General features: G+C 45.0%; 1 protein-coding gene across 5 annotated transcripts in view; it reads left to right on the top strand.

Moving 5' to 3' along the window:
* NAALADL2 (N-acetylated alpha-linked acidic dipeptidase like 2) overlaps window positions 1-22,525 on the top strand; it is a 777,627-nt gene that overhangs the window by 612,438 nt on the left and 142,664 nt on the right. For all 5 annotated transcript variants that reach the window (XM_081910933.1, XM_081910934.1, XM_081910935.1 and 2 more), the window contains one exon: window positions 10,735-10,881. In XM_081910933.1, coding sequence (XP_081767059.1) covers window positions 10,735-10,881 — 147 coding nt within the window. The remainder of the gene's footprint in view (window positions 1-10,734; window positions 10,882-22,525) is intronic.

Here is a 22,525-nt window from a genome sequence, read left to right as displayed (position 1 = left end):
AGCTGTGGCCCGAGGCAGGCAAATGTTTGTAGTCACTGGACTTCAGGTGTACATTTGCTAGAGCAGGAAGAGTTCTCACTGCATGCAGTTCTAAAGTAGCCATCAGGGTACAAACAGTAAACTTCTTCCAGAGCAAGAAAGAGTCAGTTTTACCCTTGATTCGGCAAGCCAAGAGAGGTCGCAAGAAGGCTCCTGCCTTAAGCAGTTCCTGCACACTTGACAGTATTCATCAGATATTCACTGTTAATGATAAAGAAGTTGTAGCCCCTAAACACTTCTTTTTTTATGGGATGTGACCACAAACCCATTTATTTCAGCAGAAGCATCTCTAGCCCCCATTTGGATGTGGTGTTTCTCACAAATGGTGCCATTTAATGCAAGGCTGGAGAATAGCCTTGAACATTGGCCTTGTTGGCTAGAGCTGGTGGGAGCTAACAACAACGGGAAGGCCCCAAGTTGCTCGGTCCTGAATTAATGAATATTGTCGGGCAATGACCCACATATATATCTGTGAGGTTCTCCTTTGTGGGGAGATGACCTTGTAACGCTCCTTTTTTGTGTGCATACCATTTTCCCCCAGCTGGTGTCCTCAGTGGCAGACCTACACTGTTGGGGCCCTGAAGCTTGAATTGTTATGGGGGCCCCTTCACAACCAGCAGTAAGGTCTGGGTAACCACTGTTATCTTATTCAATGGGATTGTTCCACAACAGAGCACCACACCTTTACAATGTCTGTGCTACTGACTCTCAAACTTTGGGATTGTTGAACTATATACAGTGGTACCTCGAGTTAAGTACTTAATTCGTTCTGGAGGTCTGTACTTAACCTGAAAACTGTTCTTAACCTGAAGCACCACTTTAGCTAATGGGGCTTCCTGCTGCTGCCGCGATGCCGGAGCACGATTTCTGTTCTCATCCTGAAGCAAAGTTCTTAACCTGAATCACTATTTCTGGGTTAGTAGGGTCTGTAACCTGAAGTGTATGTAACCTGAAACGTATGTAACCCAAGGTACCACTGTACAACAGGGACACTCCAAGCAGAGAGGAATCTGCAGAAGAAGAGGAATTGAGTCGCCAAGAAGTAGGAGGTGGAGCAAGCGATTAGAGCAGAGGCAGGCCAGCAGCAGGCGCGAAAGGATGTGGCGTATATCTGGCCTTGAGAGGGGTCAGAAGCCAGTTGAGTCAACTGACTCTGGTGGTGAAGGATGCGTTGTGGAAGCTTGGACTGCTGTAAGCCTGTTATTGAGAAATAAACCTCAGCTACTTAAACTGCCAGAGTTCCATGTTTTGCGTGGGAGAAGCGCTAAACCTGACAATTAATCAATTTGACTCAAATCAATGTAACTCAAACTAGATCTACTAGACACACACACATACCCTTTTTTTTTTAAGCAATGTGGACTAAAGTCTATTCCGGGGTCTCTCTGGGATGAAGCTTAAGCTTCATTAGTTTCATAGTAGATCTGCCCTGGGGTGTCATCCTGATGTTTTGGAGCACACAACTCCCATCTGCCTCAACAAGGATGGCTGTGTTGGGAACTGAAACCCAGGGCCGGCCCACCCATGAGACAAGGGGAGGCAATCACCTCGGGCTGCAGGATTCACATGGGCAGCAGATCCAGCCTGCATGGAATGCATCACCTGCTGCTGCTGTAGCAACCAACAGCTGTGGTGCACTCCTTGGAGGCTGGATCTGCCCCCTCCTCAGCAGTTCCCCCACCCCATGCAGCCTCTTGGTGAATAGCAGTCGTTGCTGGTCTCCTCCCACCCCTGAGGAGGAAAAGGCAGGGGGCTGCTTTCTGAGGTTTCCTAGGCTCTGGATCCTTCCAGCATGATTCAGAGTGGGCCCCTCCCCACCATTACATCTTTTGATTCTCACTTCATCCATCATGAAAGGCTGATTTGATTCCCCCACCTTGTTCCCGATGTAGATCTTCATTTGCTGCTTCTTCCCCGGTGTGGAGCTACAATTTTGTGGTTTGCCTCAGGTGCCAAAATGTCTTGGGCAGGCCCTCCTGGTGTCCAGAGCATCTGGTAGACACCAAGTGGGTGGTGTATATGAGCAGTATATTTCACAGTACTGTCTCTCCTCCAATATTTGAGCCTTCTAATTGACTTTTTCCTCTGACCCCTGAATTTATTCTTTGCTTCTATGTAAATGTCCTCAGAACTAAGGAGTCAAGACTACTTTAACCAAAGTTAAACAGTATTTCTCAGGTTTATGTTTTTACGGGGCCATTTATATTCTGATACTTAGTGCAATAAAAGTTGAACTAAGCAGTTAGGCATTGAGATACAAGTACTATTGATCTTGTACACCAATGTCACAAATTCATCAATATTGCGTACATGAGGGATGATGCTATTTAATAAAAATACTGCTCAGCACTACATAATTACATTATAAAATTTTAAACACCCCTTGTTGATATTGGAAATTCATTTTCCATATTATACAATACTCTATCTCGTTACTCATAAGCAGTATTTTTTTCATCAACCAGAAATGAGAAAAACCCCTTAACTTTTTTGAGCAAGATGCATGCCCGTAAGTATCGCCTTGAAAATTATGTCTCATTTGTACCTCACCTTCTTCTATGTTCGAGACAACTTGTACATAGTGCATAAAAATGTGAGCATGTATTTAGAGATGGGAGAACCCTCCAAGTTTCTCCACCAATTGGATGGGGGGGGTTTTCCAATCCTTCCACCCCAAATCTGAAATGAGGGGGAACCTTCCAACTGTGTTGTCTTGCCCCTTCTTGTTTGTCACCCTCCTATCTCCCCAAGGCATCTCCACAGTCTCAGATGCTTTCCCTTCCTTCTTACCTTCTTGGCAGAAGCAAGAGCAGCAATGAGAAGCAAAATGGAGGTTTGTTTACCTTACTTCTTCTGCCAACATCTCTCTCCCTCTCCTCTCCTCTCCATCCATCAACCCAGAAGAAGTGATCCTGGGCACAATGCATTCTGGGAACCGTAGTTCTTTCAGAACTCCCTGCAGTTAAAACTAGAGTTGCCATATTTCAAAAGGTAAAACCCAGGACACCCAGAAAGTTGTTGAGCTTTTCTTAGGAGGACCTCAAAATTGTAGAGCTTTTTTTAGAACCCATGACAAAGCACCATCTTTCAGAATCTCTCCCCACCCCCTGGATGTCAATTCTGCCTTTCAAATCCTGGTAATGTCTGGGGAAATCCTAATTAAGAGTCTTCCTCTGGGTGGAGGATCCTTTGGCCTTCCAGATGTTGTTGGACTCCACCTCCCATCAGCCTCACCAAGCATTGCCAATGCTCAAGGCTGATGAGAGTTGTGGTCTGAACCATACAGAAGGTGCCAAAGCTTGTTCTCTTGCTACTGAACAATCATTTGAGGGCCAGAGCATGCAGCTGAAGCTGACCAGATTGCTGACAAGGAGGGAATTGCAAGTGGCAACATCTAATTGAAATGAATTCCTCCCGCATTACCATTCCCTCTGAACGTATCCTTTAAAAGATGCTGTGTTCAGTGTAGCAAACAGGAATGCCATACGGTGCGCCTGATAAAATCTGGCAGCATTACAATAATCAGAATGTCGAGCAGCAAAAGCTAGAGAAACCGGCTTGAAAAAGTGAGCTAAATGCACTGGCAAATTAATTAATGTTAACAATCCATCTTCTCTCTTCTTGCCCCTGGAATTTCCCGGTGTGCTTAGAATTTTTCAGAGAAGAGAATGTGCTTGAACAGCTGATGCCAAGATGTTAAACTGATCCCCAAGCAAATAACTTCTCCTCTTCGGATTGCTGTGTTTGTCACTGTCTCCTGCATTAAGGAAACATGTAAAGTTCCTTATATAGGCCTGCTTCCCACTTTATCAACCGCCCCCCCCGGGGGGGGTTGAGTTGGTTTGAGCCCCATCTGGAACGAGAGGGTTTTTCACTCTGTGTGAGTGCCTGGAGGTGGTTGGAGGATGGATGGCGGCTAACAGATTGAGGTTGAATCCTGACAAGACAGAAGTACTGTTTTTGGGGGACAGGGGACGGACGGGTATGGGGGAATTCCCTGGTCCTGAATGGGGTAACTGTGCCCCTGAAAGACCAGGTGCACAGCCTGGGAGTCATTTTAGACTCACAGCTGTCCATGGAGGCGCAAGTTAATTCTGTGTCCAGGGCGGCTGTCTACCAGCTCCACCTGGTACGCAGGCTAAGACTCTACCTGCCTGCAGACTGTCTCGCCAGAGTGGTGCATGCTCTAGTTATCTCCCGCTTGGACTACTGCAATGCGCTCTACATGGGGCAACCTTTGAAGGTGGCCTGGAAACTGCAATTAATCCAGAATGCGGCAGCTAGACTGGTGACTGGGAGTGGCCGTCGGGACCACATAACACCGGTCCTGAGAGATCTGCATTGGCTCCCAGTATGTTTCCGAGCACAATTCAAAGTGTTGGTGCTGACCTTTAAAGCCCTAAACGGCCTCGGTCCTGTATCCCTGAAGGAGAGTCTCTACCCCCATCGATCAGCCCGGTCACTGAGATCCAGCACCGAGTGCCCCTTATTGCAAGAAGTGAGGTTACAGGGAACCAGGCAGAGGGCCTTCTCAGTAGTGGCGCCCACCCTGTGGAACACCCTCCCTTCAGATGTGAAGGATATAAGCAGCTATCTTCTCTTTAAAAGACATCTGAAGGCAGCCCTATTTAGGGAAGTTTTTAATATTTAATGCTGTACTGTTTTTAACGCTTGATTGGGAGCCACCCAGACTGGCTGGGGAAACTCAGCCAGATGGACGGGGTATAAATAATAAATTATTATTATTATTATTATATTATTTCAAGCAAAAGAATGTAGTTTGGTGGTAGAGTATCTGTTTTGCATGAACGAAAGATTCAGGTTCAGTTCCTGGTATCATCTAGTGAGGTTGGAAATGTCCTCTCTCTAACATCCTGGAAAGAGAAGCTGCTGAATTGCAACTTATCACCAAACTTAAAACCATGGAGACACCTGGTCTGAACAAAGACCTTGGATTCTTATCTCATTATACATGACAAAGCCACTTTTCACCTTCTCACCCCTTGCTTTTTCCTGTAAGACCTATTGCAGTCGTTAAGAGTCGTCAGCAGGCTCATCACAGCTATCTGCCAATCACCCATTCCCACCACCCTTCTGAGTAATACCCCTCCCCAACTTCTCACTATATAGAAGGGTCTGGTGACTTCTGTTTCAGTGTATCTGAAGAAGTGTGCATGCACACGAAAGCTCATACCAAGAACTAACTTAGTTGGTCTTTAAGGTGCTACTGGAAGGAATTTTTTTTGTTTTGATCCTGGAAATCCTTAGTGAATCAGGATGGATAACACTGAGCTAGACAGACCAGCTATCCGCCTTGGAATAAGGACGAGAGCAGGCCTTCTCTGTGGTTGCTCCCCATTTGTAGAATGCTCTCCCCAGAGAGACCCGCCCAGTGCCTTAGTTACATATTGTTAGGTGCCAGGCAAAAACATTCCTCTTCTTCCAGGCCTTCGGCTGATTAAACAATCTATGACCTTTTAAACTGTTGCAGGGGTGGGAGCTGGTAAGTATTTTTGTGGTTTTTTAATTGTTAACTGCCCTTTGTTTTGTTTTTTTTTTAAAAAAATAACATTTATTGAAGTTTCAAAAAAGTTACAAAAAAGAAAAAAGAAAAAAAGAAAACAAAAAGTACAAAATACAGAAAAATAAAAGCAGTTAAAAACAAATCAATCTTTCCATATCTTGTCTTTCATTTACTTCCATATCTTGTCTTTCATTTACTTACTTCATTATTTCAGCAAATCCTTTCCATTTTTACTTTTATCTCAATAATTTATCTTAATATATTGTAGCTTTACATTCTCACCTGTTAACAATCCATTTTTACATACCCCTTTGTAACATTACTACTAAAACCACATAACTTCATTCCAGCATCCTTCTAACATTCCTTAATTTTACAGTGTTTCTGTAAATTGTTAACTGCCCTTTGATCTAAGTACTTACCTTAAGTCTGACTTGCCCTCAAACTTACGGCAAGTTTGATATGGCATCAAGAATATGTCCCCACCACACTCCTTCAGTACTTTACTTATTACATCACACACAGGGACACTCTAAAGTTTCCGTAACTCTGGATATATATATATATTTACTTATTTATTTAACTTCTATACCACCCTGAAGATCGATGTTAACTGCCCTTTGATCTTCAGGGTGGTATAGAAGTTAAATAAATAAGTAAATAAAAAAATAAATATCCAGAGTGTGGTGGGGACATATTCTTGATGCCATATCAAACTTGCCGTAAGTTTGAGGGCAAGTCAGACTTAAGGTAAGTACTTAGAAATTGTGTGGCTATTCTAAGGTCTATCTAGTGAAGGACTGCAACATTTCTTTAAAATAAAGTAGTTTAATTCTTGTCTTTCAGTTACTGCTTAAGTGATTTAGCATGCCACGACCCCCATTAATCAACAGACCAGTTTTCTCTGCGCCACAATACAAGACATGCGTGTTTGTGTATCGGGATTGGGGGAGTGTAGGGTTTTGTGTTGTTGTTTTTTAAAGAAAAGTAAGAAATCTGCATTTCTAAACTGGCACACAGTGTGATGTTGTTAAATATCTTTCTGAAGTGTTTGTAAACTCTGATTCAAGAAAGCTCAAGAGGGTAGAGATAAATTAAGAACCACGGAGTGAGGGGTTTGGTTGAACAGGAATCAGCTGCTATCTGAAGCAATTTGCTGAGTTTGATTGTGTGCTTTAACGACAACTCTGTGTAACTGGTGACCCACCAAGCCAAACACCTCTTGGAGGTCCTTTCCCAATTCTACATATCCAGTATACCAAGGGCACTGTAAACCAGCCTTACTTTAACTGCAAAAACAGGGACACTGTCAAGTGTCTGGCAAGCCATGCCACTTATTTTTCAGGCTATTTTTAGGCTTGGTGGGCCACAACTTCTGTAGACTGGCCTGAGGTCACTTGCTGCCTTATGGGCTTTGCTGTCTGTTCAGCACAACAGCAGTACATATGATTTTTAATTTTGTGAAGGTTTTAAACAGCTGACTCTACCTGCTTTTTTTGCCCATAATTTTATTGCTTTCTTCTTTCTGAAAACCTCTTTGCTTTGTTTTCACAATCAGGCAAGATAGAATTTAATGAAATAAGTGAACAATAAATAACTGCAGGGTGCTCACGTACACATCCCTCCTTTGCTCAAACAGCTGGACAGGAGGGCACTATGTCAACTGTGAAAAGTGGTCGTGCAGATGTTACAGCTGTGCATGGGTGGTATGCTGGAGCCCCTCCTGAAATCTCCAGCTTATATTAATCTTTTACACCTTGACCTCAAGGTATGATAAGAGATGTCTATGCATTTGCACCGGTATAGGCAAACTCCGGCCTTCCAGATGTTTGGGACTACAATTCCCATCATCCCTAGCTAACCGGACCAGTGGTCAGGGATGATGGGAATTGTAGTCCCAAACATCTGGAGGGCTAGAGTTTGCCTATGCCTGCATTTGCAGATGTATGTACATAGGTGCGATGTGGAATTGGAAAATTTGCACATACAGGGTTCCCAATCATATGAGACACCTACCATGTACATCTGTAGATACATAATACCATAATACATGGGCGACACTGTGGTCTAAACCACTGAGCCTCTTGGGCTTGCCGATCAGAAAGTTGGCAGTTCGAATCCCTGTGAAGGGGTGAGCTCCCAGCTCTGTCCCAGCTCTTGCCAACCTAGCAATTCAAAAGCATGCCAGTGCAAGTAGATAAATAGGTACCACTGTGGCGGGAAGGTAAACGGTGTTTCTGTGCACTCTGTGTTCCGTTACACCAGAAGCAGTTAAGTGATGTTGGCCACATGACCCAGAAAGCTGTCTGTGGCCGGCTCCCTTGGCCTGAAAGCGAGATGAGCGCCACAACCCCATAGTTGCCTTTGACCGTCCAGAGGTCCTTTAACTTTTACCTTTTTACATAATGCCATAGTGACCGAAACATCTACAGACCTTCTGTTTAGTCTTAAGCTACAGGTGGGATCACTGGGTATGGTCCCACTCCCTCTTCCACACATTTCAGGTGGAGGGAACTTGTGTTTTGCATTGACCTGTGGGGCACCCTATTCTCTAGCTGTTCAACAGTCTCCCTCAGGAGGTTGTGGAGTCTCCTTCCTTGGGGGTTTTGAAGCAGAGGTTAGATGGCCATCTGCCATGTATGATCTAGCTGAGGTTGCTGCATTGTAGGGGTTGAAATAGATGGATTCTAGGTCCCTTCCAACTCTACAATTCTATGATTCTATGAGATCCTGACTACAACATTTCTCACCATAGAGCTCTGCAGACTATAGGCATCTGTGTGAAAAATCTAGGCTCACTAAGTGTACGGAACTCCAAAAGTAGGATGATTTTACACAGCCTGATCAGGACCAGATCCACTCCATGTTTCCAGGGGCTCCTGGAATGCCCACCCCTCCCCCAATTATCACTATCATTCCTATTCATTTCTATACCGGTTTATATTTTTTTAAGAAACCAACTCAAAGTGGTTTCTCAAACACATTAACACATTAAATAAAACAGTGCAGAATGAAACATTACTAAAGAAAGGCAAGTACATTCAAAGCAACATAATTAACAGGAAACTAAAATATTATCTTCTTTTTTCCCCAAAAACAAAACATTCCAGAGGTCAGCTACAAAGTGCACAATTATTGCAGCAAAGTTAAAAACAACAACCTTAAACTTTACTAAATAAAGTCAAATATAAAATGCACATTTTAAATATCATAATTAACAAGAGGACAACAAATGTTCGTAAGCATAGCACATTGCCGCTGCTTTTGCTATCAATCCTGCCCATGGTGGTTTATGGTGGGCAGCGGCTGTGGAAGCTCATGCTCAGTGACCTGGGTCTGCCCAAAGGGACAGCCAAGATGGTCTCTGGCCTCTTCAGCAGCCTCAGCCCTTGTAGCTGGAGTCAGTCAGACCCCCATTCTCTCGGACTAGGTGAGCAAAGGCTAGCATGGCAGAGAGCAGGTCTTCCAGAACTCACAGCCAAGTGCTTCCCTGCCCATTGTGGTGAAGATTTATGCAAAAACCATCTAAGATGAATTTATGAACGAGGATATGCAAAGCTGACATTGGCTGTTCTGTTGATTTGCACTGGTAAATGGTTCATATGATGTGCATCCGCTGGAAAGGCCTTGCTTCCTTTTCTAAACTTAATTTCCCATGAAGTTTATTTTTTAATTCACTCCCCTCACCCCACCCCAGCTCAAGCCAATCGTTGCTGTCAACGATTTAGAAATCCCCATGAGATGGAAAAATATATTTCCCGAAGAGTTGTTCTAAGCAGCTCATTTTCTTTGGTAGATTTAGGAAGCCTTGAAGCTACATTGCTTCTCTGTTGCTGGTTTCCTTTGAAAGCTTCCTTCCTTCCTTCCTTCCTTCCTTCCTTCCTTCCTTCCTTCCTTCCTTCCTTCCTTCCATCCTTCCATCCTTCCTTCCTTTTGGGCATCCATACAAGTTTTCACATCTACATGCACTGGGTCACCAATGGCAAGAAGCTCTTATCTTCTGGTGATTGCCCACCCCTGAGGTCTTCATGTTTTGTGGAGGACTCTGCAAAGGGCCACTCTCTCACTTTCAAAATCAATGCAGTGAGGTAAAGCAAAAAAAGACCCAGGCCCTTATGTGAGATGTTTCTGGTACACACAGAAAGTGGAATGAGCAGGAGCATGTTTGTACCAGGCATTGAAGAAGGAGACACAAGAAGTCTTCTTCTTCTTTGGTGATCACTCGTAGCCAAGTAAGAGTGTCTCCCAAAACACGATTTTAGCAGCCAGTCCATAAGTGACTGTGGAAGCCAATTCTGGATCCACACATCCTTCCACAGTGGGGACATAGGTTTCTGGGTGGGAGTTGATCATGGTGTGGGTTTGCCAAGTGTGCTTCCTCGTAGCACGTTTCTCCCTTTCGTCCTGAGTTCAGGTGTCTTCAAAACCCATGACACCTTAGGTAAAGGCTGTTCTCCAATTGGAGCATTCACAGGCCAGTGCTTCCCAGTTGTCAGTGTTTATACTACATTTTTAAAGATTTGCCTTGAGAGAGTCTTTGAACCTCTTTTGTTGACCACCAACATTACGCTTTCCATTTTTATGTTCGGAATAGAGTAGTTGCTTTGGAAGATGATAATCAGGCATCCACACAACATGACCAGCCCAACAAAGCTGATATTGAAGAATCATTGCTTTGACAATGGTGATCTTTGCTTCTTCCAATACACCGGTATTAGTTTGCCTGTCTTCCGACCAGAAGTAAGGCAGCAGGCAACCTCAGCTAAGGTTCACACTAATGGTTTTATCTTCCACTGTTCTTAAGGGTCTTGAGCCTTCCAGCCACAACATCCTACACCACGTCTTAGGCTTGCGAGGCTAAATAAGTATGATAAATCAATGTGAACCCTGTTGAAATGATCAATAATAAAACAGTATTATTGTGCATGCTGCTGTTCGGACTCCCAAGTCAAATGCTTTGCATTTGTCTTTGTCTTTACATCAACAATAGCATGCACATTTCAAAAATACATTTATTTAAATTGTAGCATTGCTGACCGAATCCCTAGGCATTCTGGTGGTTAATGTGCTTAGGAAAACATCACCTACATTTGCTGTAGTTTTGATAAACTTAATATAGCTGTACGTGCGACTCCCAAAACTAACCTTGAATCTAATTTTATGTGTTTCAGAGGCACAACTTCACCTGTCTTGGGCAAGACAAATGTGCAGAATCTAATGTCAGTTCCGTGCAAATGCAAGGCGATTCTGATTATTTCATCAACCATCTGGGGGTCCCGGCTCTGCAATTTTCATACCAAGATTCGACAGCGTTAGAGGTAATTGCTAATGAAATCACCAGATAGGACAGGCTAATCAGAAAGCCAAATCTGGCTTCCCTCAGCAAATTCTGCCCCTATCAAGTAGATGGCTTGTCAGAAGCTGCTGGCTCATTTGTTTGCTTCTCTTGAAAGGTATGGATGTTCCTGCAGAGTATTTGGTCTCATCAGCTCTCTCGAAGTGTGTGTCATGTTCCATTGGAAAGGGAAATGTGCGCTGTCTCTTGCATTTTCACGCAGGCAATCATAACAAGGAAATTGCTGCAGCAGGATTAACATCGGAACATAATTGTAATATTCACAGCGACATGAGATGTGCAAAGTGGGGGTTTTTGTGTGTGTGTGTTTGCTGTTTTACGCTGAAGGATGGGCTTGTGTGCTGTCCCTGATATTAAGCGCAAGGGGATTGTATGTATACAAAGCATTCTTTGCCTAGAAAATAAGGGAACAGGGGAGGGATATGTGAGTGAAGAGAAGAAAAATGATACCAGTGTTTCTAGGGAGATTTTTTTCAGCCTGCGTTAAATATGTTAAAGGATTATTATCACTGACCCCATCATCATAATTTATTGCCACAATAATTTCTTTTACCTCCCTTCCAAGTTTTACGGGCATAACGTTGCAGCACCAGGAGTTCCGAGATACCATCCTATGCACTTTAAAGAGAATGTTAATAGCAACCTTGGTGTGTGTGTGTGTGTGCGTGTGATTTTGGATCGGGACCACAACACTGGGAGAGAGTTAACCCCTTCTGCAACTCCAGAAACACACTCTTTTTTTACAGTCTGAAGTGTCCCCTTCTGCAACCATTTGCCCTGCAAGGGAAAGCACATAGGTACAATTCAGGTTAGCCCTCCCTGCTCCAGTCCCAGTCTGAATAATCTGATTTCACCAGTCTGCTCTCTGTGCACCCCACTCCCACCTGCCCTTAGATGCTATTAGCATTTTCTTTTAAAGGCAAGTAAGCACTGATTACGGGGCTCCCAAACTAGTCTGGTCCAAACTGGAACCAAACTGAGTTTGGAGGATTTTTGTTTCTTGTCTTTAAAAAAAAAAAAGTAGGAAAGAAAAGAACTCAGAGCAAATGGCACGACATAATTTATTGTTATAAATGATGGATGCTGTTAGATGCAGAGTGTTTGGAGGGAAATGAAGTTGGCAATCCTTATTTAGGGTTTTTTAATGTTTGCAAGCTAGTACAATTTCAAAGTGAAACGTGAAGATGTTTCACATTTACAAACAACAACAAAGGTAACTTTGTCTTGGTTCTGACGTTACAACAATGCTCCCAGCACAACAGGCATCTGGCAGAGGAGGCACTCCTGTGTATGTTCTAGAGAGCCAGTGTGGTGTAGTGGTTAAGAGCGGTGGACTCGTAATCTGGTGAACCGGGTTCACTTCCCCGCTCCTCCACATGCAGCTGCTGGGTGACCTTGGGCCAGTCACACTTCTTTGAAGTTTCTCAGCCCCAGTCACCTCTCAGAGTGTTTGTTGTGGGGGAGGAAGGGAAAGGAGATTATTAGCTGCTTTGAGACTTCTTAAGGAGAGTGAAAGGCAGGATATCAAGTCCAAACTACTACTACTACTACTACTACTACTACTACTACTACTACTACTATTCTTCTTCTTCTTCTTCTTCTTCTTCTTCTTCTTCTTCTTCTTCTTCTTCTTCTTCCACTGGAACTTGCAGACATTCGACGAAGCTGAATGTTGGAAGATTCAGTGGCTTAGGGCCCTCGTATTTATGGGACCGCCTCTCCTGGTATGCCCTGCAGAGGACCTTAAGGTCCATGAATAACCATCGTTTAGAGGTCCCAGGCCCTAAGGAAGCCAGACTATCCTCCACCAGGGCCAGGGTCTTTTCAGTGATGGCTCTGACCTGGTGGAATGCTCTGTCCCATGACACTAGGGCCCTTCAGGATTTAACCTCTTTCCATCGGGCCTGTAAGAGAGCTATTCTGCCTGGCCTTTAATTTGAATTCAGCCTCATCTTTTATTTCCCTTCTCTTCCCTCCCCCTCCCCTTTTATGAAGATCACCCGCTCTGAGACCCCACAGCTAATTCTCCCCTGGCCTCCTTGCTGGCCCAAGTAGGACCAATTCAGCCAGCTAGCCCTGGGGATTATCTAATTGATTTTTGATTTTTGAATTTTATTGTTATTCATGTTTTTATACTGTATTTTATGCTGCTTTTATAATTAAGTGTTTTAAAGTGTTTTAAATTTGTTGTTAGCCACCCTGAGCCCGGTTTTGGAACCGGGAAGGGCAGGGTATAAATAAAAAAATTATTATTATTTATTATAAAAGAAAGCACCTATTTACACAGTACATAGTTGAAGGATGGAATTCCCTCCCACATGAGGCAGTGATGGTCACCAACTTGCTTGACTGTAAAAGAAAATCAGACAAATTCATGGAGGAGAGGGCTATCAAGGGTGAAGGGAAGGACATGAGGCAGGAGTTGGTACTGCAGGTGAACTGTGCGCAGGCGAGCTGCAAGCAAGCTGCCGGCTAGCTCTGTGGAGGCTCCTTTTATTGGCATAATATGCAAAACCAGTCAGATACATTTTGGACTGTGACCTTTACACAACTTCCAGTCCCGACATTGAGGGGTGGTACAAAGTTATTTTGGCCCCTGTTTCCACCGCGTCATTTTCCCCTTGCACAATGTATGACGAAGGAGACAAAGGTCTCTGAGACAAAGGTTACAGACAGGACATGACAGACTACTGAGACCACAAAAGGTTAGAGAGAGGGCGAGATGTTCAGATAGCTGTGGCTTTATCTGTGTCATGTGTGCAGACAGCTGAGGCTGCCCATGGGCAGGAGTGTACTCCACAACCCAGCGATCATTCCTACAGAGGGCTACCAGCCAGAAGGGCTATGCTCAGACTCCATAGTCAGAAGCAGTAATGTATCTGAATGCCAGTTGCTGGAAATCACAGGAGGCGGGAAATCCCTCTTGTGCTCAAATCTTGCTTGTGGGTTTCCCACAGGCATCTAGTTGGCCACTGTGAGAACACAGCCATTCACCTGATCCATCAAGCTCATCTCATGTCCTTATGCGCATATGAAAGCAGCATACTTGGGAGAAGATGCTTCTGCAGCTGTGGTATAACATACCCAATATTTTAAATGTGTTTTCTGTCAATTGTCCTTTTGGAGAAGTTGCATTCTTTTATTTCTTCCATGCACATTCCATTACCCGCTTAAATGGAAAGCTCAAATCGAGTAGCGGGAGCTTGGAACCCGTTGTGCGTTGGCATCTGCACCACTAATTTGCCCATAATTAAATTTCCGCAAACGCAGAGCAATCTCTGGGTTTGCCAAATGGTGGAGTCATTTCTTCCACCCTGCCCAACGCCCGCCCCCCTTCCACTCCGCACAGACACATTTTATAAGAAATGGTTGCGTTAATTGAAACATCTGTAGTTGGTATCCTTTCCTTTTAGCAAGGAGGCTTTTCAATTTGTAAAACACTGTTGCACCTTATTAGGAAAATCATTCTGTTTCAGATTAAGTATAAGGCAGAGGTTGTCGTAAAAGAAATGGAAAAGCAGATGTTCTCTGATTAAGAGTGCAATGTTTATGACAGGCTTGTGGTCCAATGCTCATTTCTTTTGTCACTTAACAGCTGTTCTATGCAACTTCCGTTCCAGAGCTGTGTGTTCACTAATCTATATAAGAATCTATGGGCTCCAATGACATCAAAGCATGCGCAGAAGCCATTTTTCTTTTAGTCATCTATGAGAGAGAGAGAGAGAGAGAGAGAGAGAGAGAGAGAGAGACTTAACCTTTCTGAAGTACAAGAACTCAGGGCAGTAAACAAAAACAACACAACGTTATTTCATACAATTGCAATTGATTAAAAGAGAAACTCTGCCATTTTGAATTAACTTTTTTTTTGGGGGGGGGGAACAGGGCCAGATTTAGGTTTGATGAGGCCCTAAGCTACTGAAGGTAATGGGACCCTTTATACGTCCAGCTGCGCTTTGCGTGTTGAGTTCCACAGTACCACCCCCCAAAAATTCACACATCACACGTTAATTTTTGTTTAAGGTTTTTGGCATAATTTTGGCCACAACTTTATTCAAATACAGCAAATGTGAGTGGTTGCTTAGGCATTGGTTATGACTATCTGTCCTTGCCCCCAAGGACAGAGCTGGTCCCTTCCGGACACCACCGGAAGCCAGCGTGGGAAACAAGTATTGGGGAGAAATGAGGCTGGGAACCAGTCCAACACCTCTCACCCTCATGTTCTGGTGGGGCTTGCACGGCCCAAGCCCGGCACCACGGACAAGGACGAAAGAATGGCAAGCCCCTGGATTCCTTTAACGGAATTCCCTTTCGCATCATTTGGAGGGATAGGCACCTTACCCCTCCAAGCACCAATTTAACCAATGCCTAACCGCCATGGAGCCCTCAGCTCACCGCCAAACCACTCACAGCCCCAACCAAGACCTCAGCTTGGTCACCACCGCACCAATCCAAGCCTCATTCCCTGAAGCAGAAAGGTGCACGCCATCAGCTCTGAAAAAAGGATGGCCTCTGAAAAGAAATCTCGGGGTGGGAAATCACATCACCACCCAGCTCCAAAGGCTTTTTGACCACCGCAGCATTGATGCTTTTTCCGGCCCTTTCAGTGGCGGCCGAGCAACGACTGCCCCTCCAAACGCAGCGTTGCAAAAGCTTTGACCAAAAGATTCTCGCTGTTGGCACCATTGCCCGCAGCGTCTCCAGGTCACCCAGAATTGCAGCACGTAGTGACAAACAGTCCATGGTCACCAGGTCATTCTCGCCCAGCTGCACCACCATAGCAGCTGGCGGCCCCTCCAGGAGCAACTGCCTCCGGATACTTGGCAGGAACTCTGACCAGCGCATTCCTCGTCTGGACAGCCAAGACAACCGAATGTGTGGAGGAAGGCCGAGATCTGGACCCCATCCAGATTGCCGTGCTGCAACGCCAGCCCAATGGACGATACTGTGTCCCACCATCCAAATGCGGACAACCGCTAAACCTAATAAAAGTATAAAATAAAAGCAGTGTAAGACACCAATTGTCAGCGAACATAACCTTTGAACGCATTTGATTTCCAGCGACCCAAATCCTTTATTCTGGCAGCTGACAAGCCCCAGTGGGCTGCTGTCATGGCAGCCCCTATCCTAAAAGAATGGGGGGCGAAATCTTGGGCTGTGCCGCCACAAGCCAGAATCGCCTTACGCATCACCTTTGCAAACTGGTGTCTTGACAGGGGCAAACCATTCTCATGCCATAGCAGAGGCCCATCCCCTGGGGCGAGTACCGCCAGGTATTTATTAAGATCTTTTACAGGGCAAGGGCCTGCTTCCCCCGTAGCAGGGATAAGATAAAACAAGCAAAATTGTAAGACACCAATAATGTTAATGAACATAACCTTTGAATGCATTCGATTTCCAACAACCTGTATTTTATTTCCACTGCCTTATTAACACACTTTCCAGCCTTCTCGGTGGTAGTTTGTCTAGGCATTGGTTCACGACTAGCTGCACCTGACCTCAGCAGGGCAGCACTGACGACTGGGCCCCACCATATCGTCAGTACCAGCAACATTGCGGGGGAGCAAAGAATCCCAAGGCAATTGCATCCCGCCAGGTGTCGTTCCCCTTAGGGGAAAGATGCACCCCATCTGCCCTAAAGAGGGCAACAGCCTTGAAGAAAATAGCAGGGTGCAATATTACAGAACCACCTAAAGCAAGGACCTATTTTATTTTATTTGATATTTTATTTACTTTATTTATTTTATTCTATTGTCCATCGCCTTATTAACATGCTTCCTGGCCTGTTCAGTGGTAGTTTGTCTAAGCATTGGTTCCCGACTAGCTGCACCTGACCTTAGCAGGGCAGCTCTGAGGACTGGGCCCCACCATATCACCAGTACAAATAAACAGCGTGGGGGAGCAATGAAACAGGATCAGACTCAAGCTCACCCCCAAATGCTCCCAGGGACTCTTGTGTGGCCCTACCCCTCGAAAGGGGTTGACAAAAGCATAGTGAATCCTTGGATTCCCTTAATGGAATATCTTTGCGCATTGGAGGGGACAGGTGCTCCAACCCCCCCTCCAGACCACCTTGAACCAATGCCTTAAATTATTTTGAGTCCAGGGAGAGCTGCCATCAACTCAATCCAAGTCCTCTTGCATGCAGGAATGCAAACTTATGCTGGAGGAAGACAGCAAACATTCTTGCCCAGCTGTACCACCAGCACTGCGGAAGGACCTGCACAGGTCACACTCGACCACACCAAAGGAAGGATCTCCTCCCAAAGCATTCCCCATCAGGACATCCAGTAAATGTTCACATGGGCAGGAAGACTGAGATGGCGCCCCAGTCCAAACTCGTCAACATGCTTGCCAGCCTAGTGTACGATGCTGTGACCCAAATGTGCACAGCTGCTCCTATGAAAAAAGGAAATAACAGACAAGCATCAGCACAGACATCATTTGACACTTCTTGATATAACCCTTGTCAGCGTCAGACTTCCAATGACCCGTATTCACAATCCTGACTACTGACAAGGCCCCCAGTGTGCAGCCTTTGCAGCAGTCCTATTCGGAAGGAATGAGGTGTGTTCAGCGGTAAGCAAGCCGCAGGCCGTAATAACTGGTGCACGACGTAAGCACATTGATGCCTGGCTAACGGGAACCCATTTTCATGCACTAGGAGCGGGCCAGCCCCCAGGGAATGAAAAGCCAAATATTCTGTTATCCATAACCGGGCAAGGGCCCTCCTCACCTGTGGCGGGAACCCTGATTGTGGCACTTCTGCCCACTAAGTCTGTTTTTGAGTTCCCGACTCTAAAGACAAGCTCCAAAGGATAAGGAAAAGTCCTGAAGCAATAAGCCTCCAGACTCTCATCCCCGTGCTGGCACCAACAACCATTTTTCCAACCCTCAGTGCGAAAATGCAATGGACTACTGAAAGGAATCTCGCCTTGATCTTTAACCAGCAGACAAGTTTTAACTTGTTGCAGATACTGCATAGGTAAAATTGACCAACTTCCTGCCCGCTGTCCTATGAGGTTGAAGCCTATTCCAACCTTCCAAGGCCCTACGCACTACAAACTTTATACAAGGGTCTCTGAAAATTAAAGCTTCAGTGTAACAGACATTGCAGCGGACTGAATTCTGATAGTTATAACAGCACGCCCAATCTGCAGCAGGTGGACCAAATACTGCAGGATATGCTCAGAGGATGGGGGCCAATTCATCTGAATGGCCAAGGACTGCCAGCTTAAGGCTAAGAAATCCATCCAGCAGAAGAGGAAATGGAAGCTGCTGCTCTCTATAAATGCTAATTGTTGTCACAATGCCACAGGTGGTCTGGAAAAGTCTGGCAACAGCTGAGTCTGGAGCCCAGGATCTGAAGCGCTTCATCTGAAAATGGGATAGAGTGCCAGCAACACCATTAGAGGATCCCGTAATTTGGAGAGTAGAAAGCACAATATTAAACCTTAAGCGGCGCAGCTCGAAAGCGTGAGCGGAGGGGCGGAGAATCTGCTGGAGCATGAGGACTGTTTTGCCAAAACGCTCACCACTACCTGGTTATCAGACCAAAAGCAGATCCGATGGCCACTGAACTCCTTGGGCCACATGTGAACTGCTACTACAATGGGGAAAAACTCAAGAAAAGTTATGTCACATGATTGCCTCACCACACCGGGCTTGAGGCCATAGCTTTGCACACCAGCGGCCCTTGAAATAAAACCAAAGGGCAGCATAAACCTGAAAATCCTTGTGCGGCTTCAAGGTATCCTGCCATGGCGAACTACTATTGCATACATTCAGGAATTGCTACCATCGCCTGATATCTGCCTTCGCCACACTTGGTAGGCATACACAAAGGTAAGGGGACCTCAGGCCGCAGGCAGCGTGGCCTAGTGGGAAGATTAATTAAGTGGCCCAGCAAGATCGGATCTGATGAAGCATCACTTGCTACAGAGGAAGTATTACAAAATAACTTCCTTCAAGGCAGACAGCTTCTCCATAGGCAAGTGGTTTGTTTTAGCAACGATATCCAACTGGATCCCTAAATAAAATGGGAATATGGGCAAAAGGTATTGAGCTATTGCTTGCCAGCTTCCAGCCCCCGCTTGGGCAGGGGCATCTAGTGCTGCCATCATGATATGTAAATTTACAGGGCCGACGCTGGCCAGAACCCCTAAAGAAGTCCTGACAAAGTTACTGCCGAGCCAGCTTCCTTTTCCGACACACACTCTGTGCAATGCAACTACACACTCCGTGCAATGCACACACAAACCCTCCGTGCAATGCAACTACATACTCCGTTCAATGCAACTACACACTCTGTGCAATGCAAAAAACACGCTCTGTGCAATGCAACTACACACTCCGTGCAATGCACACACAAACCCTCCGTGCAATGCAACTACATACTCCGTTCAATGCAACTACACACTCTGTGCAATGCAAAAAACACGCTCTGTGCAATGCAACTACACACTCCGTGCAATGCACACACAAACCCTCCGTGCAATGCAACTACGCACTCCGTTCAATGGAACTACACTCCATGCAATGCAACTACACACTCCGTGCAATGCACACCCCCCCCTTGCAATGCAAAAACAGACTCTGTGCAATGCAACTATACCCTCCATGCAATGCACACACATTCCGTGCAATGCAACTACACACTCCGTGCAATGCACACACACTCCGTGCAATGCAACCCCACCTTCCGTACAATGCAACAACACACTCCGTGCAATGCAACAACACATTCCGTGCAATGCAACAATACACTCCATGCAAATGAAAACACACCCTTTGTGCAATGCAACTGCAAATCTCTCATGCAATGCAATGCAGTTGCAGCCCGTGCAGCGCCGTGTCCTGCAACGCACAGAGCAAACTGCAATGCGGGCACGCAAAGGTGCTTTCTCCCACTTGCATATTGCAAATGTGGCGCCCATTACATCCCTGGCAGTGAGGTAACCACCAAAAGGACCTAAGTGTCCAGGTAGACCAGTATAGGAGCATGCAGCTGTCCCATACAGGGACCAATCCTGCAACCTAGGCATTACCGGCACTATGACTGACCCAGTGAAACCATTGCTTATAGACCACATGGGGACACTATTCAGGCTGGAAACGCTTCCAGGCCATCGAATTCTGGGGCAAAGCCCTAGGATCACCTGCTAGGCCAGGCATAAATGTTTCCAGTGAAATAGGAGAGTTGAGGTAGCCCACAGCTTGTCCAGGTACCCCTGCTTGCCCTTTTAGAGGGAAGCACCCCTTCAAGAAACCCAAAGTTCTTTTATCACAAATGGGCAGAACTACCCAGCAACAGAAAAACCTAAAAGGAGCAGTTAGTTTTGTTTTGTTTTGTTATAACAATGGCTAAGAGGGGGATATGAACCCTGTCTCCCAGGTCCTAGTCTTACACTTTAGCCACTAAGCCACAATGGCTCGTCTCTAAAATGGCAGTTGCCACTATCAGGGCAAAACAAACTTAAAGAAAATAAACTTGTTCAGAAATGGCATAGTTCAAGAGCATATGCAGAGTGCTCATAGTCCTTGGAGGCACAGAGAGCCTCTGGGGCCCTCTGTCTGCCTCAGATATACATTAGGAGCAACTGGGCCTGCAAGCAGATACATTCCTATAGCAAGAATGAGTCACATGACAGAGACTTAACAATTAACTGCTCCCTGTAGCAGACTTAGGCTTGGAAGTTAATGTGCAGGCCGAATAGGCCTCCCAGTTTCTGCTCTTGAGAATCTTAGTCTCATAGCAATATTAAAGGAAACCAAATTAGTGCTCCCACCCAAGGCTAGCTTAAAATTTGGCCAACAGCGCTGCACACACTCAAATTAAAGCCAACCTATGGGGATACTATAAACGAAAGTGATTCCAGCTAAGCTGGGAACAGCCATGACTAGCCCCACAATTTCAACGAGAGAAATGGGGGAAACCTTTTGCAAAAGAAAGCCCCTAACGGGGGCTCTTTCCCTATTGGATACAGGGAGAATCTTCCCACAGGGCAGGGTAAGGGATGGGGTGGGAAATCGGACAGGAAAAAGGGGAATTAAATTATTTAAGGGACTAGAGAGGATTAAAAAGAAAGGGGAAATAAGAAATAAAGAAATGTAACCAGACAATGAGAAGATTGTCCAAGTGCTCCATGTGATCCGATGCAAAACGGCCAAGAGGATGTCCTTTCGTCTATCTTCTCTACTTATAGACTCTGACCCCTCCTCCGAATTGGCAACACTCAAAAATCCCCAGCAACCCATTTAACCCTTTACAGGCTTGGGTTCCCACCAAATTTGCCTAGTCATGATGGTGGTCTGTTCCCCAACCGCAACACATGCTCTCTGCTAGTGAGAACACGCTTTGTCAACAACAATTTGTCACTGTTTTTTGTGTTGAATATATGATATACGGCAATTTATGGACCTAACAGGTATCTAAAGCACATTACAAAATATGTATTTTATGAAAGTAATCGTTGAACTGAAATACAATTAAGAAGAAATATATTAATCGTGAAATAATTATTAAGCTCTAACTTAAAGCGATTGGGGGCTCATTACTTGCATCATAGGAGCCTACACAACACAAAACACTGTTGCTGTATGTAGATTTTATTTTATTTGTTTTTTTATCTTATATTTTGGATCCAGGTTTTTTTTATATAGATCCAGTTTTTTTCTTTAAATTTTTTTGGGGGGTTCCAAATTTTTTTGGAGAGGGCACCAAGCTACAGCTTGTTTAGCTTGTATGTAAATCCGGCACTGGGGGGAAACCTCTGCTAAAATAAAGTCCCTTCTCACACTCCTATCTCCACTTGGGAGATTTCTGGAGTGGACATAGTTACCACCAGAGGTGAGATATGTGGCATCGAGAGGCAGGACCTTCTGGTGGTGTCACCAAGGAATGGAGAAGGCATTTGGTTCTGTTTGCGCTTCAGTGCAAACCTACCTAATTCATGCTTCCTTTAACAATTTATGGACCGTAATGCAGCTATCCCTTGAAATGTGTGCCTCTCCAAACGTTGCAGCGCAGTTCTCCACCCAAAGAATGTGCACAAAAGTGGATGTATTAGGATGTATTCGTAAAATGCAGATATGAGTGACAACAATATTCAAAAGCACATTGCAGATACAAGAATGAGGGGAAATTGATTGCAAAAATGTGCTTACTGATAAATGTGTTTTGAAATCCTATTTTGTTACTGCTTGAGTGTAACAAAAAGGGGGGGAGACCCTTGAAGCATATTGCAAGAAGAATAAAACAATTAAAAACAATTAATTTTTAATAAAAAATACTTAAAACATACAGAATTAATTAAGATTAATGATAAACTAAAAACCAGATTAAAACACATAATATCAGCATTTTATACGTATAGCCAGGTATGCCTAAACAAAAAATGCTTTAAGCAGGTACTGTAGGCAGTAAAGCAAAGGTGCCTGCCTGGTGTCAATGAGCAGGGAGTTCCAAAGTTCAGGTAAGGGAGAGGTAAAGGACACCTGGATGGTTAAGTCCAGTCAAAGACAACTATGGGGTTGTGGTGCTCATCTCGCTTTCAGGTCAAGGGAGCCGGCGTTGGTCCACAGACAGCTTTCTGGGTAATGAGCCAGCA

The sequence above is a fragment of the Podarcis melisellensis genome, assembly GCF_964234715.1.
Source record: "Podarcis melisellensis genome assembly, chromosome: 5".
NCBI lineage: Eukaryota > Metazoa > Chordata > Lepidosauria > Squamata > Lacertidae > Podarcis > Podarcis melisellensis.
This window is presented reverse-complemented; position numbering and strand designations above follow the sequence as displayed.